General features: G+C 32.5%; 1 protein-coding gene across 14 annotated transcripts in view; it reads right to left on the bottom strand.

Annotated features, from left to right (window-relative positions):
* The window catches only part of Robo2 (roundabout guidance receptor 2), a 1,655,220-nt gene that overhangs the window by 78,216 nt on the left and 1,551,657 nt on the right, over positions 1–25,347 (bottom strand). For all 14 annotated transcript variants that reach the window (XM_087208379.1, XM_087208384.1, XM_004842193.4 and 11 more), the window contains 7 exons: positions 24,685–24,856; positions 19,480–19,685; positions 15,209–15,290; positions 14,620–14,782; positions 12,873–13,039; positions 9,599–9,720; positions 2,572–2,803 (listed from right to left, as the gene is read on the bottom strand). In XM_087208379.1, the coding sequence (XP_087064505.1) occupies positions 2,572–2,803; positions 9,599–9,720; positions 12,873–13,039; positions 14,620–14,782; positions 15,209–15,290; positions 19,480–19,685; positions 24,685–24,856 (1,144 nt within the window). The remainder of the gene's footprint in view (positions 1–2,571; positions 2,804–9,598; positions 9,721–12,872; positions 13,040–14,619; positions 14,783–15,208; positions 15,291–19,479; positions 19,686–24,684; positions 24,857–25,347) is intronic.

The raw sequence follows: 25,347 nt of genomic DNA, 5'->3' as shown, positions 1-25,347 counted from the left end.
ACAGGCTACAGCAAAAAACTTATCTAAATATAATACCAAGTCAGATTTGAACCCATGTATGTCTGATTCTTGAATCTTAATTATTTATAAACACTAATGGGCTATTTCTAAAAAACAAAACAATAATAACAACAAAACACTGTTTCCAACCAAAAATATTCTGACAGAATATATGCCCCAATTTTATCAGGTGCTATTTCTGAATGGTGGCATTATTGATGATCTATTTTTGTATTGTTTTGTGTTTACTAAATGAAAACAGAAACACAGCTATAAATTTGCCAACAAAGAAAAACAATCCTTTTCATATAGGAAAATAATTGATTGTTATAAACTGACCCATAATTTAAGATTTAAAAATTATTTTAGATGGATGGGCAAGAGAGTCTGATGATAAAAATGAAAACAGGTTCATGTTGGGTCAAATGTGAAATGGGCAGATTTTGATCTCCCACAGTAATTTCCTGCTTTTATAGTTTCTCCTATAACTAATTACAGCCATACCAAGACAAGATGAGTGAGAAGCAATTCCTGATTTTAGACTGCAGCATCTTCCATCCAGCCCTCTAACAGCTAAGAAATACTAATGCTTGAAAAAATCATCTATTTTCAATCAGCCTCTGAATTTAAATCAGTGAGAGTAAAATCAGAATACTGTATAAAATTCTTGTGAGTTAAAGCACTGAAACAATTTTGTGTCATTAAAATATTTTTATGTAAAACCATCAATGCTTTCAAGGTCTGCATAGTTTAGTCCCTTGAAAATATTCCAGATATTCTACAGTATACTTTAATGGCCTTTTATAAGGTCTCCCATGTTCATAAGCTTGCCATGATATATTTTGTTAAGATATGATCATATTTGCCTTGCAATACAGAATCTACCCAGATACAGGCTGATACGTTTTATTCTTTACTATTCTTCTATGTGACAATATTGCTCCAAAATATGGCATGATGACATAAATCTGACTACTTGTCTACCTGCCTTGTAGTTATGAAGTAGACGGCACTAAAAAATAACACTTTTGAAACTGGCTTTTCATTCTCATTGCTGAGGGCTTGCGAGAGCACAGTGGCTGCTTCTTGACAGGTCAATTATTTCAGCACTCAGCTTCTTCCTACACATGTGAAAGAACCCAAATCACTGCTCCTCGTTTCCAGACATAGCCCAGCTGAGTTCCATTTGTTAACTTTGCAAGGCCACAGAAACCAGAGATGAATGTATACTGAATGGTGACAAATGTCGAATCCAGAGGAAAAGTCTGACTGCAGTGAAATTGATTTTTGGAAAAAGGCTTCAAATGTACCTTCTGTATTAAAGTTATCCTTCCACTCACTAGCAGTACCAATTTGCAACATAGGGTAAAATTTAATTGTGGATAAAAATATTATTAATACTTTTTTACTAATTTTTTCTGTACTTTACATATCCTCATGTAATCTAATGACACAGTCAAAAATATGCACTCCTATCCCTGTCATTAGAACATACTATAAAGCAATGTGAAGACAATGTTTTTTTGTGTGTCATATTTAATGAAATGTAAAATTTAAAACTTGGTTAAATGTGAATATCTACATGTTAGCATGTGTAAACTATATGCATTTTCTTAACAATGATCTTAAATAATTTTGTGCAAAATATATGCCTGTCCATCCTTTGGCCTATGGGTAGGACACACCTAAGAAAAGGCTTTGTATACAAAGTATACACACAAAATTAGTACAAAGTGGAATGAGGGATGGTTTTCTTTGTTATCTCACCTTTTTGTGTGTTACTGAGAATTGAACACAAGACCTTCACAATGAGCTACATAGAAAACTCTTTTTTATTTATTTTTAAATTTTGAGACAGGGTCTCACTAAGGCACTAAGTTGTGATCCTCCTGCTTCAGCTTCCCAGAGTGCTGGGATTACAGGTGTGCATCCCCACAACCAGCACCATCTCACTTTTATACTTTGGTGATATTATAAGGCTCTCATTCAGTAAAGAAGACACTAGAAAAATTCCCTGCTTGAAAACAATATTAATCTTAGTCCATCAGAGACTGACTTTAAAAAGTTCCAAACAAGAGGGAGAGTGAAGAAACTCTACAATAAGAGAACTATGTGCCTGGGCCAGAAAGGCAATGTCTGTGTGAAAAAAAGGTTGAAAAAGAAAATGTCACACCTTACTATAACAAGAAAAGAACCATCCTGTGAATGACTCACATTCTTGAGTTTTCTACAGCCTGTCCGTTACTGAAGCCAAATGAGCTAAATCTACATAAAAACACAGGAATATATTATAATCAAACACAAGCTTACTTAAACACAAGATTTGGGGCAAATATGTAAAAAATTCAAACTCAGAGTCATTTTCTTCGCCTTTTTTAGTCATTTTCGGGGGGGGGGTGTGAATCAGATTCTATAGAATACTCAAAATATAAGGGCAAAATGACACTTCCTGCGTTCACTTTTAAATGCTCTCCTTCTAGTCTTACAAGGAAGATGACAAGCTAGAACTATAACAGAAGCTGGTTTAATCATGATGTGAGTTTGGTTCACAACAGAATTCTGGATACTGACCTTCTTCAGTAGTACGGACTGTTTTCGATTCACTATCCATTCCTTGGAACTCATTAAAATAGGGTCGAACTTTAATTTCGTAAGTCACCCCCTTTTTCAGATTGGCTAAAACAGCACTTCGCTCGGTTGGGACTTTGGCGTCCAAATTCTGCCATGAGGATGTAGCTTGCAGTCCCGAAGTCTGACGATACATTACTCTGTAGCCTTGAATAAACTGGGGCTGGCGATCCACCTGGAGCAGAGCAAAGGGCATCTGAAACTACAGGGAAGTATGTCAGACACTGCCACAGGTCCATCTCCTCTTCCCTTGGCCCATTTCAGCCCTTGTGACTCTCCTGGGAGTGACCCTATGCTTTTTTATTCATCTCCCTGCTTCTAATAATCTCTACAATCCAAGAGTCACATTGCTCCTATGTTGATTCTAAAGTAAAGAATGAAACAACTCTCTCCACCATTTTAAGTGCCTCACAATATCTGTGATATTTACAGAATTAATCCAGATTCCTTGGATTTGCACAGTGTCCTGTCAATGGCCAGACCTGTCAATTATTTTTAGCTTAATTTCTCATTTGCTTGGCCTTTTCTTACTGTGAACAAATCTCTCTTTTTTTGTAGTTTTACATGTAATGTGCCACTTACAGAGATTTCAACAATCATCGCTTATTCCTTCACTAACACTTTCACCCACTCAAAACATATTTTTTTGAGTTCCTATTATCAGAGACCTAGAAATCTGCTGAGCTCTGAAGATAAAACAGAGGGTAATGAGAGAGTCAGTTTCTGTCCTTGTGGTGCTTAGTGTCCCAGGAAAAAGTTGCCATCATCTTATAATCACTCAAACCATGGTCAAGTCGCAATCATAAAAAATAAGCAAATGCCAACTTTATGAATGAGATGCACCAGAAATCATGAAATTTATAATGGAGAAAAAGATGACCGAATCAGGATGGGGAGATGATTTCCCAGAAGACAGCATGAACTCTGCCATCTGCAGACAGAGCCTGATTTACCAGAGAAAGGAGCGTGGGCATAGAGTGTAAAAACTCCCTGTGGCTCAAAGAAGCATGAGAGATGAGAGAGAGCGAGAGAGAGAAAGAGAGAGAGAGAGAGAGAGAGTCAGATTAACAGTAGGAATTTAGAATATCTGTTTCAAATGCATGTGAAAGTTTATACTCATCACCAAATATTAAATTAAAATAATTTTTTTATGCTTTCAAGAGTTCAGGCTAGCTTTGAATTCACTATGCAGTTCAGGCTAGACTTGAACTCCTGAAAATCCTCCTGCCTCAGCCTCCTGATTGCTGGAATTACAAGTGGTTACCCAGCAAGAGTTCTACTCTTGACATGTCAACATTCTTATCTCTTCATTTATTTGACAGCAGCTTAAGTCACATTGTGAGATTTTGAATTGAAATTCATATTGAACAGATCTTTTTACAAGTGTTTTGGTTAAACTTATGATAAGGACATGAAAATTAAATACATATAAAAATAAGATAAAAAAATGAAACAGGTTCTCTTTCTACATTTACTATATAATCCTATAGGAATTTTACAATTGTTTCAGTTTCAAGAAGAAAAAGATTTTTAGTTTTTTTAATTTATAGTTTTTAAATGCCTTTCCTTGTTCCTAGAAATGTTTGGCTTAAACATAAATTATCACTGCACTTTTTCTGATTAACATCCCATGTCAGAGTTTAATAGCAATGATCCAAGAAACTTTAAACTTGACATATTTCACTTTCAAATAAAATGTGAAGATTAATAAAATAAAAAAATTATCTAATTTTAAGAAAGTTCTGGGGGAAAAAGAAATAGGAAAGGTAATGATGCAGATATTTATTTCAGCTTTTAAAAACTTCTTCATCAACTGTCAGTATGCTGTAAATAAATGCTATTCATTGATAGATTCATTTCTAACATTTCTTTTCTAGTTGCAGCATTGTTTTATTAATTTTGTAAGGGCAGCAAATCGATGACTATCACATTAAAATATTTGTTTTACTAGGTTAGAATGTAGAACTTCAATCAAAATAAGGTGGAATGAAAGAAATTTTTTCTACATTTAGAATGTCCAAGGTAGAAAGCTTTATGAAGTTGATGGATATGAGTGTGTGTTTTTTCTATATGTACCTAATTCCGACCTTTCGAATGAGTGTCAACAAAGGGATTCCTTTCTCCATCTGACAGCTTTCTAACCAGAGATTTTCAGAAATTAGAATTTGTATGAAGATATATTAAGAAAAAACACTTTTGGGTCTAATACAGAAGCTCATAGTCTTTCAGTTCTCATCCATTCTGCAATGTTGGTACCAACTGACATAATTTTTTTAAAGCAGTTGTTTTAACATTATAAAATAAGACATCCAAGCAGCAAAAAGTAAAATTTATGAGAGCCAAAAGAAGATGCCTTTCATCAAAACTGTCAAAGTTCAAAAAAATTCTTGCAACATATGCTAAAACAACATTAAGCTTACATTTTATAAACTTCTCTGCATTTGCTTTAAGTGAATTTATATACTGAAAGAAAGACATAACTCACAATAATAGCTTGTTAATACTGAAAGAAGCAAGCTGTATTTTTAAGAAGAACATTAAACAGCTGTTTCCAGATGAAGGGAGTCTGTAAATCAGGGTAAATTGGTTTTATCCATGTTTGGTTTTCATTAATTAAGTGTTTTAGGGACTTTATGAAGCTAATGTTTACTGCACAACATTGCCTTGTTCACTCCAATGAGCACCGCCTTCAACTAGTATATCTTAACGGCCTACTTAATAAGGAAATAGTTAGACTTAATTTTGTGCACTCTGGCATTTGGGGGAAGAGGAAATTTGTTGTCACACATGGAAGCAAAAATGAAAATGCCGAACAGTACATTAAAAGTACGCAGACGTTTTTTGGATATATGTTTTATACCACTAACTGTGGGAGGTCATTTTCACTGGCAACAACTTTCCAGTCAAACCATGTGCTTCTTACTAGTTTCATTAATAATTTGATTATAAGGAAAATGTTCTTTGGAGTTGATTACAATTAGAGTCTGGCCATAAATTCATGGGTTTATACAACTTTTTAAAATTAACATTTTTTGATACATGAATGGAAAAGAATTTTCCAAAGGAAAACGTGTAATAATAAAGAAAACTTCATACTTCTAGTCATAAGGGTTCCATTTAAATTGCAGCTTAGTCTCTTGAACTTTCTGAGCCTCAGGATACTTAATTTTTTTCAGATAATGTCTACATCTCAAGGGTACAGAAATAATCAAATGATTAATTTAGGTGAAAGCACTTTGAAAATTGTAGAAATATGCAGTGATAAAACTTCTCTTTGTTAAAGAAGGGACATACAAAAAAAGGACAGGACCCATATGTGAGCTTCAAATTAGCATTTTTACCAAAAATTTTAAGTGGAATGCTCAATAGCTGTCTTTTCAATTTATAAAATAGGACAAAAACCAAGAAACTTCATCTAAACAGAAAATTCTTAGTGAATTTTCTTCGGTGGGTTTAGCTGCTAAGTTATTTAAAAAGCATCTTTTCAATCCCAGTGACATTAAGAATCTATGATTCTTTGTGCCTTTGAACAAAAAATAAAAACAAGTAAAAATATCCACAAAATCATTTTTCACAGTGACTTACTGCTGTTTTCTTTTGTGGGACAACTGTTTTTTATCATTTTCGTCTAGCCTTTATAGTAGCATTCACGTTTTCAAAGGAAGCCACTGCTAATATTATTGCTTTACTTTTAGCCTTGGAGGGGTGGCTGATTTTCCAGTTTGAATGTCACGTGCTTTTGGTATTTGAATCCTGCAGACCTTTGGTGAACCACCTATGCTGAACTCAAACCCAGACATTTGGGCTGGAGCATACATTCCTTCTCTCAAACCCCAACAGATCTGGAATTTACATACTAGTAATTTCATAATTTAAACAACATATAAATTTAGCAAATTGAAAACATTATATGAAAATGAAATACAATTTCTTTGGCAACTGGCCCCATACCCAACATGACTTGATTACTTTAAGCCTAACCTTTCCCTGATAATCTTGTCTCATGTAATTAAGAAGGGATAAGGAACAACACCCTGTGATAGCAATTGAATCCCTTCTGCTTTTGAAATAAAAATGAAAGCATATAAAACAGCTGATATGATCATTTCCTTAGACAATTACTTAAAGAGTATTTCATACTGGACACTCTGCTCTGGAAAAACACACATCCTCTCTAGATTCACAGAAGTCACTGCCTCCGAGGGAGATAGATATGCACACTAGTAGTGACAAGTTATCTATGGACTCAGAAAGAAATATGTATGGCATGCTCTCTCCCTTTTTCCTGGAAAAATAGTCAACTGTCTTGCCATTGTGATCTAACCTGACATACTCTTGTAAACTTAGTGAAACTTAAAGTGATTAACATCATAAACATAATTACTGGGATTCTTACCCAAATATTTCCCTCATTTAGAAGCAGCTTAAAAACTTTCAATAGCAAAGAAGATGTTTTCAATTTAGAATGAGAAAGAAAAATTTGCTATGAAAAACACAATTATTTCCGTGTTTTGGGTAGTTTTTTTTTTCTTTTTTTAATCTAGTAGAAGGTACTGAGAAAAAGAAGCACGGCAGATACAATTCTTACTATGGCACTGGAATAATGATAAGAGAATTATTCTCTTCATAGGAACCAAAGGATAGAAATCATATGTAAAATATAGATTAAGGCTATGAAAAATTTTATTAAAAATGACATTAGAAACATTGTATTCTCAAATCATCATCAGAATCTTAGTCTTATTTTTAGTAAATGACTACCCAAACAAACAAGACAAACATAATTATATATACTTTCCATATAAACATTATAATTAAAGTGAAAGTTCTTCCACTTATGCCTTTCCAAAAATCCACTACTTCTATGTATTCTTCTACATACACAGAAGGCTTCAAGCAGTTGTAAATTTGTATCATACTAATATATTTCCTTACTCATTTTAAGGAATTATAATGAAGAGAGCTGATCATAAATGAGAAGTTGGTGCTATTTGTATTACCCAAAGAAAAACATTAACTGGCTCCTGTCACAATACAAGCACACATAGGTGTCACCGCACGTGCACACACACATGCACAAATATCAGTATTCTCTGCTATAAATAATATTGTTACTTCCATGCTATTCATTGTTTTCCTATAGTAGTTGTCATCTGATAAAAACATTTTGCCATTGTATTCTGACACAATAATACATAATATGAACTTTCTTAATGTCCACTAACTTTTGACTATGTATATCAAATTATTAAAATTGTGTAACGGAGTTGGGTCTGTTCTAAGAGAGTTAAAAGAGTGTAAAGATGATTCATTTAAATTTAGAAGATAACTTCAACAAAATTAAAATCCTTTGTGTTTCAAATGAAACCATCAAAAAAACCCTATCAAACTGGAAATATTTGTAAATCATTTCTCTGACAGATGACATATCCAGAACATTAAGAATCCTCACAAGTCTATAATAAGATGACAAATAAATAACTTGAAAATGGACAAGTAATTTGAATAATAATTTCTGTGAAAAAGATACAAAATGCTTAATAAGCATATAAAAAGACAAACATCATTATTTATTAAACAGATGCAAGGCAAAATCACAATGATACACCACTGCACACTAGAATTGCTACAACCAAAACCAGAATAAGCATTTGATGAGACTGAAAGGACAATTGAGATGATTTAGAAGAAACTGTAAAGTTCAAATATTGCTGTTTGGATGACAAAATGATTCAATCACTTGAAAACATTTTGGCAGTTCATGAAAATATTAAATAAGGGTTACTATATTATTTGACTATCTTTAGTTGTATACAAAAGGAAACAGAAATGCATGTCCACAGAACAAATTGTGCACCAATTGTCAGCAGTCTACACAGTATCCAAAAATTGAAACAATGCCAAGATCCTTCAAGTGAAAAGGAAACAAAAGATATGACATATCCATAAAATGGAGTACTGTTTGTGACTGCTACACTGAGCAGAGAGTAATGAAATACCACAATGGAATATAGTACATTGTAGCAAACAAAGTAAAGCCCTGTGCCACAACATGAGTAAACCTCAAAAACATTATGTAGAGTGAAAACAGTCAGATACAAAGAATTATTATGTGACTCTATAGATATGAAAAGTCTTGCATAAATAAATTTATTGAGATACAGAGCAAATTAGTGAGTGTACTAAGCTAAAAAAGTGAGAAGAGAATGACTGCTAATGGACACAGGGTTTCATTTTGGGATGTTGAAATGGTCTAAAATTAGATTTTGGTATAATTTCAAATCGCTTGAGTATATTAAAAAGATTCCTTTGTGTTCTTTAACTGTGGTATGTTAACTATGTCTCAATAAAGCTATTAGAAAATTCAGAAGACGCAAAGGTCATTTTTATATCACAATTTATGTTACTCTATTATTCTATTCTTTTTATTAATTTTATTGATACATTTTAGGTATACAATATAATGACATTCATCATTGGAGATTTGTACCTTTACATAATTTATCTTGATTCTTATTTTTTCTCTATTCTCCTACCCTCTATCAACCTCTCCAGCCCTATTTACAATAATTTCTTTTTTCCTTTTCTCGTATTTATTCCATTCCCCTCTTTCCTTTCCCCTACACTCCCCCTTCTCCTTCCCCTTTGCAACTTTACTTCCTATTTCACATTATCTATTATACTTTTTGATCCTTATTTACTCTTTCAGTTACTCAGAACTCATGGCCTTGCACTTGCAAGGCAGGCATGGTGCCACAGAGCTACATTCTGGCCCCTTTATTTATTCTTTTATCTATGGAATATTATCCTTTACTGTCCTCAAATACACCTTGATATTTAATAGTGCGGGGTTTAATTGCTAGTTTTGGTTTGTCTATTTTCATTTTCCATTTCTGTTTTGTTTTTGTTAAAGGGATAGATAAACTTTGTCACCATATAAGAAACCCTAGCATAATCTTTGAAAACTTACCGTCCATGTGACCTGAATAGTCGTGGGAGTCAGTACAACTGGAGTGTGAAGACGAACGAGGACGTCTCCTAGTTCTTTCTGTACTTGTCTGTGGTCTACTCCTTGTGCTGGTGGGCTGATATCTACAGTCAGATGAGATAACCACATCTATTTTTTAAAAATTTATAATACAACCTCAATTTATTTTATGTAAATGAACAGTATGAATTTTGAACTGAAAACTAGGAAAAATATAAAACCTTTGTGTGTCAAAACTATGTAAGCACATACATGTATTGTATTATTACCCCTCATCCCCATTCAAATACAGATACGTTGTTGTTTACAAAATCATTAGCATGATCACTCAGAAAAAAAATATGTATGTGGTATGTGCTAGAAGATTTCTCTAGAAAGACTAGCTTAATTTTGATATTGGTGCATTGAATGATTTTCCAAGAAGTAAATGCAGACATACACTGCAGTTTCGGAATTTGCAGAGTCCCTTGTCCCATTTAACAGGTTGTGTTTTCCTGTTGCTTGACCTATTTCAGGCTGAAAGCATGGAAGGGAAAGGAACTGGAGCAAAAAAACTTGTAGCTGAAAAATTTAAAATACTCATAAAATGCTACAAAGCAATACACTATGGACAAAATGCAATACCTGAAAAGGGGTTATGCAGGTTTTTGGGGCGAGTAAGTTAAGGGGAGGAAAGGAAGAAAGAAAGACTGAAAGTATTTCCAAAGATTTATACTAAGTTGTACACTGTTGTGTCTCCTTAGTCACCAATCACCTAAATGTTACTGTTATGTGTCTTTATTCACCAATCACCTACATACTACTCTATTGCCTCATACAGTCTTACATATTCTGTGTCCACTAAGAAAATGATAGTACAGGCCTTCAAATTGATATCATATGCTGAATTTCACATATATTTATATTGATCTTTTTGTAAAATTAACTTGTAAATTTAACTTGTAAAATTAACTTGTAAAAATTGAATTTTTTCTCCAACTATTTTAAGGAAGTCCAATTTAAAATGATTTTTAAATCTCCTTTCCTCTATGTTCTTAGACCACAATGTACAATTCCTGCAGAAGTATTTTAAATGTATATCTTAGCTATTACATAAATTAGGTGCAGTAAGTTAAACTGGACATTAATAATTGGGAAACATACATCAGTGATCTTTCTTCCCGGCCTTCCCTTTTATTTTAGTTAATGTAAACAGCAATGTGAAGTCTTATTTGAATTGGGGGGAAAAGTCACTTCATGTGCATATTAACCTTTTTTGATCTATGTATGGTTTACTATGATGCTGATGTTATAAACATAGTTAGGAGTCTTAATGAAACGAAAGACTTCTAGATCCTGTGGTGCTTAGTAACTTTGAAAAATAAAAGCTCATGAAACAAAGTGTTCTTAGAAAGGAAATGTTTTGCAAGACACGAAGTTAAGTGTGATATCAAAAATGATCCTGACATTCAGACATGAAACGTGAGTTTTCCTATTAAATATCTGTTAAGAGAACATAAATCTTTTGCTCTGTATAGTCTCTCAACTGGAACAAGCCAGATCACAAACAACTTTTCATTAATCTTTTTTTGACCTTTTCCCCAAGAGTTATTTTATGAGTCAAGATGTAGTGACTGGCATAGTTATTGAAAGATCAGACAAGTCTGTCAGACTTAATCACACCAGAAGTCTTCCCCATTCTGTTATCTCCCTACCTAACACTATAGTGACATACAAAAACTATTTCTATCCACATAGGTGGACATTGACTAGGCAATATAATTCTGGACTTAAAATTGTACACATCTTTCATTTCACATTCAATTATTTAATTTACTCATTAAATTCAGATGCACTAAAAGCAATTGGATCTAGGTAAAATAAAATATAACTAGATTTAGGTCTTCAAATTCTTTGTTGTGTTTTTTCTTTCTCTGAGACAGGTTCTTTACCTACAGGCCCTTTATCATCATGGAAAATTAATCACATTACTGCTTAGAGAACAATAGCAAAGTGGCATTCCCTCCTCCCTCGACTGTCATCATGTCAGCAACGTTACAGTCACGTGGTGACTTTATTTTACTTGATTTCTTTAAGAGTCCCTTCTCTGTTATAATAGCTTGGTAGTTACCATCACTGAACTACATTGTAATTATAATAATGTTTTATGGCTGTATGGTGCTTTACATAGCATAAAATACAACTTGGAATTATATCTTGTTCAAAGCCCTTTACATAAAATAAGAAATAATTAACCCTTTCCCAAGAACACTGCAGGAAGTAGATAGGAACAAATAATAAAGGCATATTCCTATTATATTAATTCCCTTCACATGTTAGCAGTAAAGGAAACCACAATCTAGCATTCTACACTATACTTGAGACTCCAATGACTTCTCAGTTTGAAAGACACAGGTTACTAAAGATAACATGAGGGCAGTCTTCTATTTTGAAATTATATTTTAATATTCAGAAGGGATTTTTTTTAATCAAAAGAATTGAAAGCCTCAGGAAGGAAACTTGATTTACTGTTTTCTGAAATAAATTATTCCTTCCAATGTGATTGAATAAAACACACTGTATGGTGGTTGTTAAAGTTCAGCACCAGCATCACCTGGAGGGCATGTTTAGTGATGCTGGGTCAACCTCTGAGCTCTGAATCCTAACCTCAAAAATCTATGTTTCTACCAGGGTCAGGGGATGCCATTTTGCCCATTCAGGAACTACATTTTGAGAGCCACTATACCATAAAAATGGAATTTTTGCACAGTAGGGGAGTGATTTTATACCCCTATCTGGGCATCTATTCATTTCAATTTTTTTTTTGCTTTGATGTTGTATAATTTATATGAAGAAAGAGAAATATTTTCTTTCTCTTTTAAGTATAATAAAGTCCTGAATTAGTGGATTCACTTTTACTTTGTAAATGAATCCAGTTACTTGGTTTATGCCTTAACTCTATAGACTCTAAAAGCTCCATAAAAAGCACACATTTTAAGAAGGCAAACAGCAAATTTGCTTCTCCTGACTTGATGAAATCCAGTCAATCACTACAGAAAGCATCATATGGGGGAGAAAGGGAAGTAAAAAAAGATCAAGTTGTGATATATGTATATCCCACATTGAATATATTTATTATGTATGGCAAATATATACTAATAAACATTTTTAAAAAATAAAGAGCAACAAACATACATTATCTTTTAGTCATGCAATCTCCACATTCTAAAATGTTTATCTGATGCTTCCTTCTAAAAGCAGTCACGTTTGAAATTACCTTGAGTACGCACAGGATCTGACATAGGGCTTGGGTCACTGAGACCTTGGGAGTTGATTGCTCTGACCATGAACAAGTAGATGGTATTGGGCCGCAATCCTCTCACAGTATAGAGGGTGGTCTTTACATGGTCTGCCACCGTCTGCCAACTATTGCTCACAGATTGGCTGCAACATGAACAGAAATTTAAATTAAAGAACAGTCAGAAAGCTATCGGAAATGGAACTGGGTATCAATGACAAAGGTTAATGGCTGAAAATTAAACACACCCTCACACACACACACACAACACTTGAAGTGTTCAGCCCAATAAATGAAACATTTGGATGATTTCAGTTTTATTCAACAACAAAGCCAAGCCCACCTAACAGAAGTGCCATGCACAACAAAATTAAACTCAGCCCAGAAGATGTGACAGCCCTTTGCTAAATGCACAGCAGCCCACTAAATGAATACCTGTAAAGGAACAGAGGCCAAGGTGACAAACATCAAGGTTATACAATAAGAATGGTCCTCATAAATGCATATATATATATATATATATATATATATATATACCTTGAAAAGAATTAACCTGCAGAAAGAATAAATGGACTACAGAGTAAATTATGCCAATACATTTTCCTGTTACAAGGTGTGTTTTCTTTTGCATCAATTCCACATGCAAAATTATAATAGAGCCTTCTAAAACTACATACCTGTAAAAGAAGAAAGGAAGCATGTAATGAATATTTTCCCTTGGTTACATTTTCAATAAAATTGTACATTACACAGTATTGTGATTTCTCAGAATGGTGAAATATCTCTGAATCTGTGTGTGTGGACCTCTTCACAGCCAGCGACAGATGGATGACATTAGAACACTTTGTTTAAAGTCAAATGCTACTTTTTCTGAGATAAGGAGAAAAATGTGATGTTTTAGGTTGTCTCTATTTTTCAGATGTCTTTAAGAATTAAGGATAAAAATTATAGAAAAGACCATTTTGAAATTTGAAAACTATGTATCTATCATTACTTTAAATGTGGATTAGAGAAGATTAATGTGAAAGTGATCATTTGACCTAATATTGACAAAAGACAGTGGCTGTCCTTCAAACTAGGCAATATTAAACTGATGAAACTGAATATGAAAGTACATTAAGACCATCTTCCCACGCATGTCAGTATTTTTTAAATCGCTATAGAATAATTTTATAATGATATTTTCTAATTAATTATCTATATCTTTGAGTTAATGACAATTATTTAAAATGATACCTAAAAATACTTTTTCTTTCAGCAACTAGACACACATGGAATCAATTTCTTAATGGTGATTTTTGCATCTTCTTGAAGTAATATCCAATAGATGTATTCAAATATATAACATAAAATAATTGGAATTACTTTATGTTATTAGGAACAAGTATTCCAAAGTCTCATCCTTTGGTAAACATTGCATAAGTTTAAAAAGTATCTGTGCTGAATTATAAGTATTTTCCTCTTAGTTCTAAGTCTCAAATTCTCATTTTAAATACATACAATAGTTAGTACAAAGAACTGAACGAAATGGTTATGTCACTGACTATATTCCTATGGAGATAAAAATAGATAATGTATATTTAAAGTCAGATATAAAAGATAAATTCTTAAAATGCATTGATTGACTATGTCCTTCACATAATACAGCATAATAGCTCAGTTGAGATTTTACAATCTAGGAACTAAGAACAAAAACCAAGTGCAGAACATAGGAATTGTCCCATACCTGAAAGCCTCAATGATATATGCACTTGCTGGAAGAGCTCCAGGGAGACCTGCTTGCCAGGACAAGGTGACACTGTTCTTAGTAACGTCTGTGACCTGTGGTTTGGATGGTGGCCCTGGCAGGTCATTTAAATCATAATTTTTACTGATTGCTGCTCCAGATTCTATGAAGAATAGACAGGAAAGAACTTTAATACTGACTGCATAAGTTGATGAGATGTTTAAAAGGACCCAGTCCAGTAAAGATGACTTGGACAGTGAAGAATCATCTTAATGAATCACAAGTGTATAAACAAATATCTGCTTCTTCCAAATTAACAAGTGTAAACTTCATTTTCATACATGATCACTAGAATTGCTTACACTTTGGGGAAAGTAAAATAACAACAGTTATCAAGAACAAATGTGATAAATTGTGCAAATGCAATGCTGTGTCACAAATGGTGTAGGAATTAAAAGTGACACTGAATGTGAAGACTTAGATTTACCATCAATTAAATTCAAATCTCAATCTCTTCTTATTATTTGATAATCGCCTATCAGGAGGAGTTCAAAATCTCTACTCCTAAAATTATTCACAAAGAACTCACCCGTCACATCCAGCACTGCACTCCAGGCAGTCTCCCCACTTGAACTTGTAGCCACACAAGTGTAAGTGCCCATATCAGAGATCTAGTACACAGAGAAGAGAGAGACATCAATCATAAGAAGCTTGTAGAATAATTACTCAATTTCAACCAGGCAGTATTTACTTTCATAAATTGAGGCATATCAATGGGCTGTCCAAATATTTCATTAGAGTCAATCGTGTATATACATAAAATATGAAAATTAACTCATATAATCTTATTCATAATATTGATTTAAAAGTTTTTAAAAAGTATATTTCTACACCAAATGTTATTTGAAAGTTCTGTTTGTATTTTTCTCTTTCTTTCCTCATGGTAATATTTTTATCAAGTCCACTTTCTGGTGGGACTTTATTATGTCAGAGCTAGATACAGACAACTCAGAACACAATTGACTTTGAATCTCATAAGATTACAGCATGTCAGTAATGCCAAGTGGTCTTTTTTGTCTCAAAATATATTTTAGTAGATAAAATTTCCCTAGCCATAAATAAGCAATGAGATGGTAGTGGGTCACATTTCCTCTATACAAAGAGAAATATGGTGAAAGAAATAATTTTTACAAAAGGAAAACTATTTTTTTCCTTTTAAGGAATAAGTACTCATGTAAACTGCAGCAGTATAGCAGTGAGTAAAATAAAGTTGCATCACTACAAAACAAATCAACCATTCCTACAGTCACTGCAATCTAGATCTGAAAAGGATCACAAAAATAATCTAACATATAATTCTTTTGAAAGAAACGTTTAAGAATTGTCATTTCATTGATCATTTAAAATGTTTTGTTATTCATGGAAGAGTAGCCAAGGACTTTACAAAGAGTTGAAAATATAACCAAAATATAACCAATGCAAAGTCAATAATTCTGTGTGTGTACTTTGAAATCAGATCCAAGATCCAATGCAGCTGGACTCTATTGGTTAATAATGCAAACAATATTCATTTCCATTAGGTTAGGTGTATAGGAAATGGGAGACAAAGAGAAACTGATGAACGAAAAGAAGAAGAAAAGACAGAAGATGTAGGATTAAAGTTCTGTGATGAAGATGGGTCTAACTGTTGAATAAATATGGGAGTGCATGGAATATTACATCTGCTCGTTTCAAAGTGTAAGTATACTGATGACTTTAGATTTCACAATTGATTCTCAGGTAAATCACTAGTGCATGGATGTCACTGCCATTTCACAAAATTTAATTGATTTTAAATGTCATTATGTATTTTAACATAAGTTTCAAATTGCTCTGGCTCGTTATTCCTTACCATATCATCTCTGTACCATTGTATTCTATTACATGGAGGCATGATGGAAATAGCTATTGTGGAATAAGCTATTCTTTCAAATGTGGCTGTATGCACATTAAAGTCATTAGAAATCTTTGCATTTAAGAAGCATCACTCACAAACTAAATATAATGAGCAGAGGTTGGATTTTAATGGGATGTTCATTTGAATATGGACTGTAAAAGAATTTGCATTTTATTATAGCTGTTAAACTAAAATGGAGCACTTGTTATTCTGTGAAAATGCTAAAGAAGAGTATGTAGGTAATGCTTCTTAACTGGGTGTCATTGTCACTGTGGGGAGATACAAGTCTGACATTAGCTGTAGTAGGTAGGCTTTAATGAGTTTCAGAATATTCTACTTTCCAAAAGATACAAATTTAGTTACCAATTAGCTGGACTATGAGAACACAATATTCATCATGTTTTTTTTTTTTTCTTGCATTAAGTAATAAAAAAGAAGTAGTGAGACACAGAGGGATATGACCTATAGAAAAACCTTTCATGACTGGAAAAGGGAAGTACCATAATGCTCCTTTTAATCTCTCTTTAAAAATACTCATCTCATAAAAACAAAACAAAACAAAGACAAAAACAAAATAAATTTTAAAAAACCAATATACTCAGAGTTTGTGATGTTAAATGGTTCAATGTCATTTGTTAAATTTCGCTGTTAGGTCACATCGGCTTCCATCATCATATTCCTTTTCATTATTTTAACTCTAAGCATTTTTTTGTTTTGGTTTTGGTTAGAAATTCTTCAATTCTTTTCCATCCTTATCCTCTAATTCCTAACAAGTTGCTTTAAAAAGAGATGAATGGGTAGCATAGTCCATCACATACTTCTGCCCTTAGTTGGCTGCAGTTAAGCCTTCAGGGCTGAGATTTCATAGACAGACTACTCAGAAGCCTGTCAGAGGGCTCAAAGCTTGACACAATCAAGCACACACCTTCAGTTGCTTCTTTCAAAATTTACTAAGCATCTTGGTTATTCAAGCACACTGTCTAACTCAGCAAATCAGTGAAAATGCATTAACTTCCCATGGCCCATGTTGGCCTTCAGCCCAAAGACAGAAGTTAAAGTGTTTACATAAGAAGAGTTGGCATTAATTTTTTAATAACTTTCAATTATTCACAGAAAGTTAATTTACAAACATAAAAAGACTAAAAAGAGTCTTACTAATTTATTTACCTTTAACTAAACTTGCCAGCAGTTTTCTTAGAGAAAAAATTAATTCTTATGCCTCAAAAATCATAGTTAAAATCATACATAGATTATTACATTACATTTTATTTATGTGTGTTTGAATCACACTTCCATTTGCATCTGCATGATACACTGATAAACAACTTGTAAACTGTAATTGTAAATGTACTTCAACCCTCAGGGTATGATTCTCCTCATATGAACACACATATAGTAAAACACTTTTACCTTCCTCTCCGTGTTCTGAATATGAAAACTCAGCAACGTTATTTTGTTTTTTTATCACTCATCTTGGATCTTAATTTTTACCTGGGCACTAGATTCTTTTAATTGTGCTTCCACCAAATCATTTTCAAGCAATTTGTCTTCATGCACTTATCGCATTAACTACCTTGGTTTTAGCTCTCATCTTCAGTTTTGTGATTAGGATAAGGTACTGTTCATCTTAGGCCAGTGCATGCTCCATGGGGCAGGTCAGGGTAGATTTACTATATTTGGTTGAACATGTTGAATATACTGGTAGAGGACAGAAATCCTTCACATTAACATCCATCTAGTTTTCCCACCTTCTGTAATCCTTCACCTGAATAAAGGGTAGCTGGGACTTTTTGACTTCCTCCTGGCCAATAGACTATTTCAAAGTTCAGCATATGTTCAGCATGTGGTTGTGATTTTGTTACACACAAATGTAATGTCCTTCTTGCTAGGAGACTTTTTTCCTTGCTGACTTTGAAGAAATATGCAGTCATATCAGGAAAATGCACATAAAAAGAGACTAAAGGCAGCCTCCAACCAACAGCCAGCAAGATGCTGAGGTTGTTAATCCAGTGGTCACAAGGAACTCTGTACTAAACTACCAACAGCCTTGTGGCCTGGAAGCAAATCAATCCTCTGTCAATCATCAGATAAGATCATGACCTTAATCATGTAGCTCTGTGAACCCCTGCAGTAGAAGACCCAGCTAAGCCATGGCCATGCTTCTAACTCACAAAGCTGTCAGATAATAACTGTGGATTATTTTAAACCTCTTTATTTTCCCTACTATTGTTACATGGTAATAGATAATTAATACAATATTCAGAAGCACATATTTTATTTTGGGTTGTCCCTGAAACATATCCAGTGTATTAAGTTTCTAAGAATAGTTATTGTCTTCCAAATAAACTTCAATTAAAAGACTACTAATGACTTCTTCTCATTCATGGGTTTAAATGTAAAACCAATAGCAACTTAACTTAAAATCTGAGGGCTCCCTCTGACTAGTCAAATCCCCCTTCTATATACTCAGTTTCATGTCTTTATTCATTTCACACAATTGTAAAATTGGCCAATCCAATTTATCTATATGTCTCCACAATCTTCCTTTACAAGTGAGAATAATATCATAAAAATTTGTCAAATTTTTCAAAAAGTCTAAATAACTACTATTATTAACTTAAACTGGTATAAAATTTCATTTCAATTATTTAATACATATGAGATAGGATATTGGAATAAAAAGATTCTAGGTTTGTTATGAATTCATGAGTGATTCTAGGTTTGTCATGAATTCATGAGTAACATATGAACAATGACTTCTCTAATTTCAATTAATCATTTTTAAAGTAAGAAATAACATGAACTATTATAAAATGTGCAAGAATTACACTGAAATGTAAGATCCTAAGTTCACCAAACAGTTTTTCCCTGGAGCAATACTTATGCTAAGATGAGGGCTAAAGGACAAGTCAAATAATACTTACCCGTAAATTCTTAATCTGCAGTGTGCCTTGCTCTTGGATAGTTGCTCTTGGATCTCTACCCAGAAAAGTAAATCCATCTTTTAACCAACTAATTACAGGAAGAGGGTCACCAGTAGCTTTACATTTCAGTAACGCTGTACCATCTACCGCTAGTGTTTGGTTTGCTGGACCTTGTAGGATTATTGGTGGAGGTCTATCTGTCAGAACTAAAGAATAAAAATATAATCAGGCTATTTTTTGCTTTTATGACACTCAGCAGTTTAGGATATGGATATTGAAAGAAAGGTTAAAACTCCAAAGCCATTTATACTTCTCATAATATATTCTGTATATTAAATACATATCACAGAGCTCCCATCCATACTATTACACATACAAGTAGATGTACTGTACTAAGACCATACTATTGTTTGTTACTTATTCTACGTTAACTATAATTATAATGATAAAGGGATAAATTCTGACATTTTAGAAAAGTTTATTTTTATTAAAAGGCTTAGCTGTACTATAATAAATAGCTTATACCAGTCATTCATGAAAAACATTCATTTTATCACTCCCATGCATTCTTTAGAAAGCCCTTGGAGGATTTTATAAGTAGAATCAATCTTCACTTCTGCTTTCATTTTAAATATATGCACAACTTTGTAATTCACTCCTTATAATTTCACTGTGTACATTAGCTGAAGTAATTTCTTTATATTAAAATACTAAGTAAAAAAATGTACTTGCAAGCTCATCATATTAGTTCTTCAATTATGGTCATATTATTTGGATGATTTTTTTCTAATTAGTACATATAATTACAGAAAGTAAAATAATCTAGTAAGACTCTATGATATGACTACAATAGAAATTTCATATAAAATACATATTTATACATGTATTACAATTTCTGTACTCATTTCAGTAAATTTTCCATGATCTCATAAACTTTTACTGCAGTATGTTTTTGTTTATAAAATAATTAAAGAAGTAGGATCTTGCATGACTTCAGAAGTATTAAAAAATCACCCAAGAAACACATCTGAATGCTTAGCATTATGTAAATGGTATGTGGAAATGGTATGTAGTTAAAAGAAGGTAAAGTTTCACTAAGAATTCATTAAAATCAAAATCAAATGGCTTGGTCCAATGATGGCTTTCTTAAGAGAAAGTTTTGTAATGGTTTAGAGAGCACAGACCTTGATTAATTATCCCCAAATTTTTAATCATGCACATATATAGATTCCAAGTACTGATTAGCAATTGTGATAAGAAATAGTATTTTTCTGAAAAGGTTGTCTAATGTACATAATCAGAAAAGTTATGTCATTTTTCTTGATGCTCTAAATTCCTTTGTCCTCTAGCTTTTATAAACACCAGTTAGCAGTACTATTTCCTAATGTGTATACACCATCTTTATTATTTGAGTTCACAGTTGTGGAAGAAATCATTAAAATTATCAGGCTCTTCAAAATATTTCATGAAGCCAATTATAATTTAAATTAAGGTTATGATATATAGCCCTGGAATATTAAAATACCATTGGCTCCAATCAACCTAAATCTACTAAATCAATCAGAAAACCTATGAAAAAAATCACAAAACAATTATTTGTTGTTCACAAACTAAAACTAGAAAAACTTATTTCACTGATTTTCTTGTTCACATTCTTCATTTTAGAAGTAAAAAAATAATCTTGAGATGTGGGGCACAGTATTATAATTCTGATACATCCAGTAATAATTAGGCAAAAAGAAATTCAAATTGAAAGTTTTATGGAATTCTTTTATTAGTTAAAATCAGAAGACCAGTTCAAAAAACCTTATAAAGAGTGTTTTTTTTCAATTCAGAGGGAAAATAAGACTCCATTATTAGAGTACAATTTATTTATGAAGTCTTCAATGTTGTTATTTCTTTGTTTCAAGTTACATGTTAGTATAGAATTTCAGAAACATCTTATAACCTGTTTTACTGCTATATTTCTAAAATCACTAGATAAAGCCAAAGTTCATCTAATTAGTTCCTCTCTCTCTCCCTCTCTCTTTCTCCCTCTCTCTCTCTGACTCTTTTCTATCTAAAAGACTAGCTCATCATCTTTTTAAAATTTATATATTAATTGGTACATTTTAGGTATACAGTACATTTACATTTATCATTGGGTGTTTGTACCTGAACATGATGTATCTTAGTTCTTATTTTTTTTCCCATTACCTGTGTGCCCTTCACCCCCTCCACCCTTCCCTATTTACATAGACTTTGTTTCCATTTTTTTTTTCACATAATTTTTCCTTTCCCTTCTTTCCTTTCCCCTTCCCTTCCTGCCACCCCTCCACCTTTGGACCTTTTCCTATTTCAAATTATCAATTATTCGTTTTAATCATTTTCATCCTTATTTACACTTTCAGTTTCTCACACTAGAGATACTATTCGGTATTTATACATGTGTGTCCTATTCATTTCACTTAAGAGCATGGCCTCAATATGCATCCATTTAGCTATAAATGACTCTAGTTTCTCTTTCTTTATGGCTGAGTAGTACTCTATTTGATAAAAACAACCACATCTTCTTTATCCTGTTTCCAGTTGATGGGCACTTGGGCTGTTTGCAAACCTTAGCTATTACAAACTGTGCCGCTGTAAACATAGGTGCACATATATCGCTGTGGTATGATTCTTTTAATTCTTTGGGGAAGATACGTTGTTGGGAGTGTAGCTCATAATCTTTTGATGACTTTGATCAATAATGTAATTAAAAATCTCCTAGCTAGGAATTTTCAGTTTCAAAGATGTTCTCAGTGAAAGATGACCACAGGTTTCTCTGCCACTGAGGTCAAAGTTTAAATGAACATTTAGAGTTTCCAGTGATCTGTGAACAACTCCATGGTCTTCTCTATGCATTATAAATCCTCAATAAATGATTCATATCAAATCATGGTGTGACATTTATGCCACTATAAGATATAAATATATTTCATCTTTCCAGTTCTTTTAGATTCTAACTGCTCTACTCACAGAATTTTCATTAAAATTTTCTAATTTTCTTAGAGAAAAAGAGCAAGAAATAAAGGAGAAATGTAAACTACAGTACCAGTATATAAATAATGCCTTTTAGGAATATATTTTATAAGTGTATTTCAACACATCTTAGCTCAATTCATAATCAATAAATTAATAAACATGGTGCTTGCTCTCACCATTAGCAATATCATATGATTGCTTGGGTTTAAAATATTCCCAAGATATGAGTCTAATTGCAGAAAATATAACAGTAGAAACATTTCTCTAGATGGAATTTTTACTTGTTTCGCTGAATATGACAAGTATTTTCATTCTACAATGGAATTTCAGTTGGATCATGCAAAAAAAGATATTCAAAATTAAAATGATGGTTCAAATATTATTAAATTATCAACAATGTGAAAAAAATCTGAGCTATGAATGAAAGCTGAAATCATTAGCCAATGTGGCAACTTAATATTTAGAGACAGATTATTTATAATAATTATGTGTGTATAAAAGTGAAATTTTTAGTTATGGAAATCAACAATTCTATAACCTCCACTAAATGTTTCTGCCAAAGAATTTTGACATTTTGATTTATTACTTAAGTAAATATCAATGAAGGAATTACTATTCAATCCAGTTGTAACAAATGTTCAGAGCCATTCAGTGATAAAAAACTTTAAACTTGGCCATCACTCTTTTAATTTTAACCTCCAAAGCAAAGCTAGTTGTCAGATATCATCAGTTAACACAAGTTTCAAAAAATTTCCTTTTTATTACCTCAGATATAATTCTGAATATCTAGCTCTCTCACGAAACCTATCAGTCACATAAATGACCTCTTCTAATTTACCCATTTTGTTTTCTATAAATTTGTTTTCCTTTTCCATAAAAGGTATTCATTTAGAAATATTTAGAGTTTGTTTTTGTTGATCCTGTATTATAGTTGACATCTTAAGCATCATGTTTGAAAATGTTTTGTAGTAATATAGACTGATAATGAGGCTTTAGCCCAAAGATCATAGTTTCCATATATATGTATCTAGACTTTTCCTGATAGAAAATAGAACTTTAAAAAGACTAATAATTATCTCTTGCTCCTTTAAAGACCTATCAAGGTATAAGAGATCAAAGATCTTGTGCATCTAAGGAACAATTGCTCATCATTGTTACCCTTGAACCTGACTTCTCCTTTCAGTTGTGTAGCAGTAAATCTCTGTAGCATCAGCAGGTGCAGCCATTAATGCCTGAGCGTCTGCAGCCAGTATTTGTCTCTGCTATTTATTCCCATTCCTGACATGATGCTGAATCAGGTCAGACCATGGATAGATATTAAAGGATACTTTCTTTCTATTAATTTTAAATGACCTTCTAATCTACATGTAAATTTGAATTGCATGAAAGCACATGAAATTTTACCAACAGAGAAAGAAATCAAGCCACATACTAAAGCCTTTATATTTCAGAACCCAGCATTAAGGGTGAAAAACACCAGAAATATCTCAGAAATATACAACAGGAAAAAATAATTTTTAATTATTTTAATAAATCAAAGTAGAGTGTTTAAATTCAATCTCAGAGGTTCACAAAATATCTAAGATGCTGTATTTGTCAATTGTGACATACTTTTGAGAAAGAACTAGATAATTTTCAACATTCACTATGAATGTAAGTACCTCAATTTAGATTCAAAGTGCATATGTGCAAGTAAAAATAATAATTTTAGCATTCCTCAATACTTCAGAAGTTATTTAATTAATTTAACTGAGTTAATGTATAATTAAAGTCACTGGAATGTCAAAATGTGATTAGCTATCTAAAAACTCATCTCTGTTACACTGGTAATATTAAAGACGATATTTCCTCTTCTTTCAGTAAAATAAAATTATTAATATCCATTAGAAGTAGTCATGTCATTATAAGAGTAAATAAAATACAGATTACATTTCTAAACACAGTGAGATAGCTTTGCTTTAAAAGAATGCACCATTGTATCTTTTAGATTAAAACAGATTGCATCTGATGTGTTTTGAAGATTATAAAACAGTATTCACTCAGAGAGAATTAGATACTACTTGAAAATATTACTTCTCCCGGATTCAAACTTAAAAGATAGGTATTGATCTAAATCATTCAATAAATCATAAAATTTCACATGAGTAATGTTATCTTGAAATAAAAATATTTTCACGAGATAAATTAATAGCAATATCGCACCATCAGTAACCTCCAGTTGAGCTTTTGCTAAAATGCTTCCTGCCACAGTTAGGGCCTGGCAAATGTAGTAGCCGGCGTCTGAACGCTGAATGTTGGTGATTGTGAGGTCTCCAGTTGGTGACACAGAACATCGACTGTTGGGCGGCTGGGGTTGATTTGGGAACAGTAGGTTCTGTGGAGGCAAATACAATCTCATCAGTATTCTGTTCTCTCTTGGAAGGATGATTAAATTAACAACCATTAAAATTATGGGAATATGGTTGAAAAATATATAGATTTGGAAATATACGGTACTGAAGTGATAATATAGAACACACTGGGTTTGACTGGGAAAGCTTTTCCAAATATGGGGAAATAATATGCTCTATGAAAGAAGCATGCTATAGTTGAAGAAAAAAATTCTACCATGTATATTTTTAGAAACTTGATTTTTTAAAAAAATTTACTTTTTATTAACATGTAATATTTGTACTTTTATGGGGTATAATGTTATATTAAACACATGTTGAGAGTATATACTGATCAAATAGGGGTAATTAACATTTTTATATCTCTAAAACATTTTTATTCTATCTCTGACCTTCAGCTAATTATTTAATATCTTTGAAACACAGTTTCCCCATGTGTAAAGGGGGCAGAAAAATATTCCTGTGACTTAGCTCC

Source organism: Heterocephalus glaber, unplaced genomic scaffold, assembly GCF_053883595.1.
Source record: "Heterocephalus glaber isolate CG9 unplaced genomic scaffold, H.glaber_assembly_v1.0 deba00000122, whole genome shotgun sequence".
NCBI lineage: Eukaryota > Metazoa > Chordata > Mammalia > Rodentia > Bathyergidae > Heterocephalus > Heterocephalus glaber.
This window is presented reverse-complemented; position numbering and strand designations above follow the sequence as displayed.